The sequence below is a fragment of the Simochromis diagramma genome, unplaced genomic scaffold (assembly GCF_900408965.1).
Source record: "Simochromis diagramma unplaced genomic scaffold, fSimDia1.1 OVJJ01000802.1, whole genome shotgun sequence".
In the NCBI taxonomy this organism is placed as follows: Eukaryota; Metazoa; Chordata; class Actinopteri; order Cichliformes; family Cichlidae; genus Simochromis; species Simochromis diagramma.
This window is the reverse complement of record NW_024387492.1, coordinates 9,164,006-9,173,982: the sequence shown is the minus strand read 5'-3', so window position 1 is coordinate 9,173,982 and position 9,977 is coordinate 9,164,006. Positions and strand designations below refer to the sequence as shown.

The window sequence follows — 9,977 nt, the reverse complement described above, 5'->3', positions numbered from 1 at the left end:
GCGCTGCACGTACTGATATAGTTGATAAAAACGGTCACATTGCAACATAACCTTTTTATTAAAGGCTATAAATAACTTACTACTTAGACTGGTAGTCTATATTTTTGTTGTTGGCAGTGCCAAACACCCGCAGCTAAGATGAGTGCGGTGTGTTTACAGTCACAATTTTATTTATTGACTCGTTTATTGCCGTGGCAGATGTGTATTTACCCGGGAGTGCGTATCTCTTTCTCTCCGTGTGTCCCCCGGGCTGAAACTTTCCTCTCCGCAGTCTGTGTATGTTTTCTTGTTGCTATGGGCGGGGCCTCAGTCGTCCTCCTATTTTCATCCATGCTTACGTCTGACGCAGCAGTTCCGCATTCCTGAGCGAGTTCAGTACTTAAACGGGCTGATGCAACGACCTCACTTAGTCCCAAAACCCCACATCCGACTCCTGACTCCCACACGGTCCTCCTAATACTGCGGATTTTTTTGGACCTACAACAGGTAAGTGTGTTGGCGAAGCGTCGAGATATGTGCTGCCGTTGCCTCCTAGTCTTTGTTTCTGTGTTCGTATTTAGCTAAAATGCCAGGCTTCGTGTTTTTGCATTTTTCTCACACTTTTTTTACTACGTTGTAGACATTTACCACAGTGCATTTTTTCCTCGGTATGTATTACAAATTCCCGTGAGACATTTATGTACGTATTCCTATATTAAAACCTACTGTCACTCAGCTGCTCGAGAAAGTCCTAGTTTCCTTACAGTTTTAAAGTTTTCCGTGCTCCTACCGCAGAAGTCAATTTGTTGCGTCCGCAACCATTAAGCCCGTTGTTGTTACAACTGTTGTAGCAACTGTCGCTTTATAGCTCGTTATTTACAGCCTCGTTAGCTAAATTATAGCCCGCTTGTGTCAGGGTGTATTTTCATCTCGGGATTCTTCCTTTCTGTGTTGCTAAACTCAAGCGTCGGTTAGCTTTCTGAAGACAGTTATGCAACGGCTTACACTCATTGAGAGTTTCAAAGTTAACCGCTAGCTACGCTAGCCTGTTACAGCGAGCTACATGGCTCTGCAAGGCTGTACCCTTTCACTTTCAGCAAACATGTGTCTGAAAAGTTTTTGTACAGTCATTCTGTGCATTAGCGTTAATATCGGACTCTTAGTCCAGTCCAGCTTCTCCATGCAAAAATTTTGCAGGGAGCTGTAAGATAAGACGTGCAGGTCAGGTCTGCAGAATTAACACCCATTATTTATTTTATTCCTGTTTGGTTTGTCAGCCCCAAAGTTATTACATTATAATAACATAAAACAGAAACAAAACGGGGGAAACGAGAGAAAAGGTGTTTTTTTTTTTTTTTTGTCGGATCCTTAAAAACTGTCTTTAACATGACATTTTAACAACAAAATAAGGGGTCCACTGGAGATTGCAAAACTTTCCAAACAAAGTTGCATCAATTTAAGACAGATCTAGATGCGATTTATCAGAGATGCTCTCTTGAGAAGAAAATATCTTGGTGCTGTTAGCTCACCGTGAAATATAAGTAATGCAAATGAAGTGTGAGATTTCTTTGGGAGCATGCGAGTACAGCCAAGAATGTGTGTTCCTATTGGCTTACATTTGTAGTCTTTGCTTTGGCCCCCAAATGCTTGAGTATAGTTTTCTGGGAGCTGAGAGGAAACTCTGTTTGTGTGTAGGGGGGTGGGGGTTGTGTGTGTGTGTGTGCACGCGCGTGGCGCTTAGATGTATATTTGCATATCAGATAAACATACTCCAGCCCTTGACTTTTTTTTTTTTTTTACTACAGCGACTGTTTGTTTTCCTCTTGCTGATGGTGTGAGCTACTGAAAAACACGCCCTTATCAACTTCTTATAAAAAGATTTACTGTATATGTAACTGTATCCAGGCCAGCTTATCTGCCCTTGTTGACCTCAAGGTTAGAGGCCAATCGTGGAATTGGAAAAATGATTGGTAGGGGATGGTTGTCACTTGCAAGTTCATAGGTTCAGCTTTTTCCTATATGGAGGTGCATACCGTTCAGCGGGTGCAGCGTACAGCTATATGCCACGCAGGGGAAACTATTCGTGTGTGCTCTTTATATACTGTATGCTTCCTTTGTGTCTGTGTCTGTGTTTGTGTGGGTCTAAGTGAATGAGCATGTTGCAGAGGGTTTAAATGCCCCAGCGCCTGCCTGGGCACATCCGTAGGATGGTTTCTGCATAAATGGAACGCTGCAGTGGATTAATGGGGAAGGGCTGGCGAGCCGACAGGCAGCGCGGGGCCGACGGGGCTGTGAGGCTGGACGTGGGCGCACAGAGTTTATTTTAAGTAGAAATGCCTTCCAGTGTGTCTCTGGAGAGCTAGAATTGCCAAGCTGCACCTCAGTACACTCAATAGACAGCAGACGCATTGCAGGCGAGCGAGCCAACTATGCAACAGCCAGGCTCAGTGGTGCTAATACTAAAATGCTGGGGGAGCAGCCATTCACTGCTATGGGTATCACATTATCAGTATCACATTGTAGTCCCCCATAAGCCTTTCCACATGGTTTGTAAAAACCTTTTTGCCAAGGAGACTAGATGCAAACTGTGGAAGCAAACAGCCACATGTCCAAAGGTGTTACTGAGAGAAACACTGGTGTTTCTTATAAAAGGACCCTTTAGAAAAAAAAAAAGATTAATGGAACCCTTTGTGTTAAATGTGGAGCTAAACATAAACCTTTTAGCTTCTAGTCTTTGAGAGGAATAAAAGCACTGAACGGCTTGTTTGATCGCTCCAGTGTCTGCACTGTACAAGTGTCTGCTTGACATGAGGCGGATGAGGAAACACTAGAGGACAAAGTATGAAACCTCATTAAAGTGACAACCACAAGTTACATAAGAACTGAGATTGTTTCAACAGGCAGCATTAAATCTAATTTTCTGGACTTGGTTGGCCAATATCATGTTGTCAGAGATTGCACAGGACTTGTCTTGGATTTGTCATAGATGTGAAATCCATACGTTTAAAAAGGCTTTTGCCAGCATTTTGCATTTTGACTCCTTTAATCCGTGTCTGAGCCAAGCCTAAGCTTTGTGCCATGCACAGTCTAATCTTGACTTACAGCATGGAGGAAAAATAGTAACGTTATAATAACTCGACCAGGACCACCCAGATGCAGAATATAGATGTGCGACTGTTTGAATGGCACGAAGCAGGCCAAGCAGGAACACAGCCAAAGATCACATACTAATGTTTAAATGATGGCAGCCACAGCCTGCATGCTTTGTGCATATCTGCAGGTGTTTAGTGTTTGGATTTGCCTGGAAAAAATGTCGTTCTCAGGTCAAAGTCTGCAATAAAATGCAGCAGTTAAATGGGCTTCTCTTGTGTAATTTCAACAAAAGATAAGCTCTGCATGTGCTGCACTCCATCCCACTCACTCCAAACTGTAAAGGGAAAGTATTGCTATTACTAGCTGTGGACTGAATTGCTTTGGGGGTATTAAGTCAATTCCATAAGAGGAATTTCTGGTAAAGTTAATTTTGTCTCGGCAGCTATTTAACCCACAAGAATACCCCCCCCCCCCAAAAAAAAAAAAAAAAATCACTTCCACTCATCTTCCATCAGACCAGCACCTATTAATCCCATGTCTGCGTCTTGTCCTGTCCCTCCAATGAAAATATAATGAGGGCTTGGAGGAATGTTGACACTGTATATTTGGACTGTCCTGTTCTTGAGGAAAGCTGGTGCCAAATTCCCTGGTTTCCTCAGAGGATTGCGAAAGGCTGTAACTCAACACACAGCCTGACTGAGTGCAGACGGTAATGATGATCTCCTAGACCTTGGCCGGAGATTGAGAGTGTTCCTTGGCCACAGCCTCTATGCTCATTGCTCATTTTCAGGGCTCATGTTGAGTTTGGAGCTGTAGAAGCACTTTTGCAAGGTGTGCACTGGTGTGTGTGGCCCATGCAACGACTTAATAATCCAAAATTAGACTCTAATAGTGTGCTGACAAATGGTGGCAAAATGGCATCAAGGGAAGCATGCATGTCTTTCCCGTAATGCAAGCAGTTTTGACTTCTGTTTTCAGTTGCCATAATGGTTGCAGTATTATGTACAGGTAATGAGTAGCCTATGAAAACCCCTGTATCCTCGCTCTGACCATCTCAGGCAGTCTTTAAAAAGAATGAGGATAACGGGGCCTCCAGTCATGCTGCTGGTCTATAAGAGCCTGAATTCTTTGGTACTTCTAATTGCTTTCAGGAAATGGACACATTTGGCCTAGCAAAAGACGTGAGCACGCACACACCTTCAGCTAACTCGCATGCAGTTAAATTGGCTCTGGGCTAATGCCAGAACCTATATTTCATAGCTAATACGTGATGTTTCCGTTCACCGCCCTTGGCTTCAGCTCACGTCCCCTCAGTGAGCTAGCGGTGCCCACACTGCTGCTGGTGTTGTGTAGGTGTCTTTGTCCGAGGCTGCAGTGGACCTAAAAGCTGTGGCACTGGCTTTTCTGCTCGACTGCAAAAGCACAGTAAGGCCGTTGCATCATCAAACGCTGACCACTAATCTTTGGCTGCAGGCTGCTGCTGACAGAAGAAAAGGAGAAAAGTACCCTCTTTTTTGAAAAATGTAAAATTCACTTTGACTCATGCTTTTATGTATAATTACACCCCGCAAGACATGCATCAGCAAACTTTCCCTGTGTTGTACAGATGAAGCTTCTGTGAGGTTTCATGTCTTAAGGCTTGAATGGGTGTTGAATTTGCAAAAGGGGATTTTTTTTTTAGACACTTGTGTGGCAGACGGAACAGATTAAACACAACAAACTTTCTACTCAACTCAACTTAAAAGTCATGTTTAACTCAGAACCGAGACACATTGAGTGCCTGTTATGTGTTAGAGTTTACAGTGGAGCTTAATTGTGTGGAATGGTGTATAACTCAACTTTCACGTCTCCTACTGATAGTCATCTTCTTTTATGCATCATTTCACCTTTGTCCTAGAGGCTGCTGGCAAAAACTGTCTCTGCACACTTTTGATTTGTGTGATCTCATGTTGTGCAGTCAAATGTGAGATTTATTTAAGTTTATATAATCAGCGCCTGTGTATGTCTATATAAGAGCTGACTTCAACTGCATGTTTCAACACGCCGTACTGAGGAATGGGGGATTTTCCTTGTAACGTATCTAACAGTGCAGAGTTAGGTTACACTAGGGTGTGTTGAGCCAGTCCAATCGACATAAAATAAGATTATACTTGAATTAACATATTTTCTTCAATGTCAGCTTCCCTTGAAAAATTGTTTGTCCAGGTTGGAGCCTAATTTGAGTCTGTAAACCAATCCTGACTGTCTGGCCAACTTTGATATTAGACTCTATTTTGGCTCTCAGAGCAGTTTGCTCAGTAATTCCTAAAAGAAGCTTCAGTTCTTGTGGCTTTCCTCTCAATCCGGAATTTAGTTTGGATCCCGTCTTTTGAATTCCATTAAAGTTATTGATCAGCAACTAGCTGTGCAGCGCCACTATTGTCTGTATTTACTTTTCTTACACACTCTTTCTTTAGAACGAGTTGGCCTTGGCACCCTCCACTCCACTACAACACTCCTGTGAGTTTCAGAGAGGAGGAATTTTGTCTGAGGGTTTTTTTTTTTCTTTAACCAGGGCTGTCTTGTTCCTTTCCTCTCCAGCAAAAACAACAGGCTGCTGCCAAGTGCAGTGTAAATGGGAGTATACATAGGGTGAGAGAGAGGGGGCAGTTGGGATTTAAGTAATAAAATGCCTCATGAGGGACTGGCTCCACACATCAACTTGTCCTTGGGTTTAATACATAATGCAGACTTCTGACAAATCAAAAGAATTAGCAAGATTAGCTTATTTTTACTGTGCGTGCACTGCAGCTTTAGTTTAAATGTGATCTGAAGTTTTAGCTTAACAAATTTATGGTTATAGGGCTGTTTTAGACCTGACCTCTGCACCACACTTGATGCAGATGGTTAAATGAATGAATTCTAGTGCAAATTAGACAGACAAAATAATTTGATTTATTTAGTTCATATATATCTCAGAGGTTCCATATTGATTGCTGGATTCGGTCTCCGCCATGCACGACAGTAAACTCTAGTGAGCCTGTAAAAACACTTTGGGACCAGCCCATGCACAGGGTGGAGTACATTAGAATAGAGTTACATAACCCTGCTTTTTTCATTACCTCTTCCATGGCCTTTGTAATACAGAAAGTCTTTCAGCCCAGCGAAAAAGGGGTAGCAATGAAAGAAAAACTTTAACTACTTTAACTTTAAATACAGTCAGCCTGTCAGCTAGTTACCCACCAGCAAAGTTAGCTGTTTTTGTAGCACTTCACAATACATGTCTTTGTTGGTTTGGTGTGAGAGGTGCTTTGTTCAGTTGGTGCCTAACCTGTGGAGGTTCGGCTACGGCTGAATGCCGAAGAAGCAAATGTGAATTAAACTGTTAACGCCAAAGTTGCATTGATACCATCTGATACCATTTGCAAGTTTGGCTGTTGAGCCTATGTTTTGTCAGTGTACCCAAAGAAGTTGAAGTATCAGGTGTGCAGGAATTTAGTCAAATAGATTAGATCTACTTGTAATTCCCTCTGAAAAGGTGAAATAGTCTGCCAGTGTTTTGCTTACAATTGCCATTTTTTGGGTGCCTTTATTTTCTGCTCGAATGCGGAACAGTAAGAGTAAAGTCAGTGGGTCTCAGTTTGCCTCTCCTCAGAGATCGCAGGGATGGACAGAGTAGAGTCGGTTCATGTTACACTGTTCTCATCTGGAACATTTGTTTTTTATTTGGCCATCAGAAGTTTTCCAACTCTCTGCCTTACAGTAATTAGAGAGACGTCTTAATTCTCCAGCCACTTCCTTTATGCCTGCGTGAATGCTGCTTTTTCTCCTCTGTCCTTCATTCCTGCCTGATTACATTAAAAAGTACTGTGGTCAAACCCTCTAAAATACCCCAAATTGTTGGAAGAGGGGTGGTGATGGAATGCATGAGTGTTACCCAGCTCTGTTTTGGCACAAATGCTTTTCATAACTTTTAAAACCTTTTCATGAGGAAACAAAACAAAAAAAAATGAACAGAGATCAAAACTTCTTTGTAAATTATCTGACGGTAAAAGACGATAGTTAAGATAAGATGGATCTGTGTTTTAGATCAAAAAGCTTCAAAAGCTTTTTGAAAAGTTTTATTCGTTGCTTCCTTTTGCATGTGAAGCTACAGCAATGAGTATGTTGCTGCTTACACTGTCTGTGTGTGAGTGTGTGTGTGTGTGTGTGTGTGTGTGTGTGTGTGTGTGTGTGTGTGTGTGTGTGTGTGTGTGTGTGAGTGAGTGTGTTTGGGTTTTTGTGTTTTCTTTTCTTCACCCGCTGCCTACTGAAAAGATAACACAGCTGTCAACACAATCATTTTGAAATCATTCTTAGAAACAGCAGCCAGTATTTACAAAGATATTTGATGACGAAGACAAAAAATGGTGAAAAACGAGTGTGTGTCAAAGGCAAGCTGTATAACATCATAATAAGACAAAAGATGCTGTCAGATGGCTGCAGTATAATAAGTATAAATGTTTATGTTATCATAACGGAGTCAGAAAAGGGGGGGGGGGGAATCCAAAGAAAAATGCATGCACCCATGACATGGTTTTTGGTATGAATAAAACCGTAGCTATCAGTACAGATGCAGGGATAGATCAGATATAAGGTAGTGGGCTGGAAGACTTTAAAAAATTAAGTTAGTATTTATAATGAATATTTCTTTTCCTTTGTGAAAGTGAGCAGAAATTGATAACAAAGCATTATGATTAAATAGAAAAAATATTAGTATTGGCACCATGAAGTCTTAAAAAACTTTGTTTTAATTAATTTCATTATTTCTCCTTTTAGAACTGAAGATTTACAGACTCAAGTATTTAAAATAGGTGTGTGCACTATGCTTCTCTCTGTGGTGGAGAAAAAAAAGCTGAATTTTCACTGTCAGCGAGTTGTTTTTAGGCTTGACTCTCATCCTAATCATCCCCCTCTTCCTCTTTTCTCTTTTCCTTCCTCTCTTTACCCCCTCGCCTCTTCCCCTCCCCTCCCACAGCGGCGGTGGTGGCCGGGTTGGACATGATGCCGGGACAGATACCTGACCCTTCGCTGGCGGCGGGCTCCCTTCCCAGTCTGGGGCCACTGGCGGGCATCTCGGCCACCACGCTCACCGATCAACTCAAGCTGGCTGACTTCCGCCAGCTGGGCACCATGCTGTCTCCGCTGCACTTCCTGGGCAGGCTGGGGAAACGGCCGTTGGCCATCAAGACAGAGGTGAGGAGGAAGAGAAAAGAGGAAATAGAGTGTGTGAAACGTGAATGTCATGGGAGTATTAGCCAATCAAGTCAGGCTTTATCGTTTTATCATTAAGAGTCATTTTTGTCTGTCACCCAAGTATGGTCACAAAAACAGAAGACATGGTAGCAGCCAGTGTCAAACTCATGGCTTCAAATCAGTAAGCCAAGGGGTAACCTCAGGGTGGCTGTGTCCACTTTTTTGTACAACCTGTGATTGAAATGGAAAAATAAGAACAGTAAAATGTAAAAACCTCTTCTGTTTTAATATTAATGATACTTTGTATTTGCAGATGGATGAAGATGAAGAAAGGAGGAAACGAAGACGAGAGAAAAACAAAGTTGCTGCAGCACGATGCCGAAACAAAAAGAAGGAACGGACTGACTTCCTTCAAAGGGTGAGTTCATGATTCAGCACTGCACGCTGAAGAGCAGAACAAAATCATTTTTCATGATCTCAAACCACTTATTCATGTTTGTGGTTAGATTAGTTTTTGTCCTCAAATTTCAATATCAACTCATTAAGCGTAAGATTGTCCTCTGTGAGGTGTTTTTTTCCAGTAGTATGTACTAATTGAATGCCTTTGTCCAGGAATCGGAACGTCTGGAAATGGTGAACTCGGAGCTGAAAGCCCAGATCGAGGAGCTCCGTCTGGAAAGGCAGCAGCTAATGGTGATGCTCAATCTCCACCGGCCGACATGCATCGTGAGGACCGACAGCGTCAAAACACCTGAGAGCGAGGCCAACCCACTGCTGGAGCAGCTGTCCTCTGAAACCAAGTGAAAAAATAGAAACCAGGGAAGTTCCTGAAGCCCAAACTAGCACCACCGTGGCTGCCGTTTATATGTTAACATAACTGGCAATACATTTCTAAAGAAGCACTTGAGCTCCAAGCTGGAGACTTTTGGAGACTTTGTCCAAAGATCTGAGGTTGTGGGGCTTCCTCAGTACTGCTACACGAGCTGGCTCTGTCCATTGGAAGACTGGAAATACCCAGGTTCATCTCCACATTAAGTGTTGTTGTTGATACCCGCTGTGCCTCGTTGTTACTTCAACCATCTCTACAAAAAAGGGACCAATGGAAACAGTAGAGTATGACTGGAAACAGCGCTGAGGAAACACACTAATATCACTATGGTGCTCTGTTACAAAAGCCCTGCGTAGATTGTGTGGCATTGTTTCAGTGCAGTGTTCTGCAGTTTTCCTAATGTATGCTAGCTGAAATATACAGGTGTAGAGTTATTAGGATAAAATACTCATTACAGATACACCAAACGGAGTAGAGGTTTTTTGTTTTTTTTCAATGTTTATTTCTATACCCTGCCTCGACGATGGCAGTTACCGGTTGATCCGATTTGTGGTGACGCTGGCGTCATGAAAAGCACATATACACAAAATGTTTACACCCTTATTTTTTGGACTTGTTGTCTGTCCATTATTGTACTTGTTTTATACTGCTTTCTATACATAAACATATATGAAATGCTTGTGAATCACTTGATGTGATTTGTCTTTCAGTCTTTGCAGTCTGTCATGTTGCGCTGTCAAACAGCTGTGAAAAGGAGTAGAGGCTCCTCAGCTGAGCAGTATTTCAGTGTCTGTTCTGCATCTCTCTTTATGTATAAACTGATATTCTGAATAGATTAAATTTTATTTTCTAACTACAAGAA

At 42.2% G+C, this 9,977-nt stretch overlaps 1 protein-coding gene across 2 annotated transcripts; it reads left to right on the top strand.

Moving 5' to 3' along the window:
* The first annotated feature begins 353 nt into the window (after positions 1 to 353).
* On the top strand, positions 354 to 9,974 carry LOC120725334 (jun dimerization protein 2-like). 2 transcript variants are annotated; one of them, XM_040018170.1, is made up of 4 exons: positions 354 to 486; positions 8,069 to 8,286; positions 8,600 to 8,704; positions 8,899 to 9,974. In XM_040018170.1, exons 2-4 carry the CDS (start codon positions 8,092 to 8,094, stop codon positions 9,088 to 9,090), a joined length of 492 nt encoding a protein of 163 aa, XP_039874104.1. In that variant the 5' UTR covers positions 354 to 486; positions 8,069 to 8,091; the 3' UTR covers positions 9,091 to 9,974. The 2 variants fall into 2 exon arrangements, with proteins under 2 accessions (XP_039874104.1, XP_039874105.1); XM_040018171.1 differs by lacking the exon at positions 354 to 486 and adding an exon at positions 7,881 to 7,904.
* Positions 9,975 to 9,977: the final 3 nt, after the last annotated feature.

Excerpts from the sequence above, each read along its gene's own strand:
- LOC120725334 (XM_040018170.1), top strand. The coding sequence starts at position 8,092 with ATGATGCCGGGACAGATACCTGACCCTTCGCTGGCGGCGGGCTCCCTT. Across the intron at positions 8,287-8,599 it reads CGTTGGCCATCAAGACAGAG|ATGGATGAAGATGAAGAAAG; the intron begins GTGAGGAGGAAG and ends TTGTATTTGCAG. Across the intron at positions 8,705-8,898 it reads GGACTGACTTCCTTCAAAGG|GAATCGGAACGTCTGGAAAT; the intron begins GTGAGTTCATGA and ends GCCTTTGTCCAG.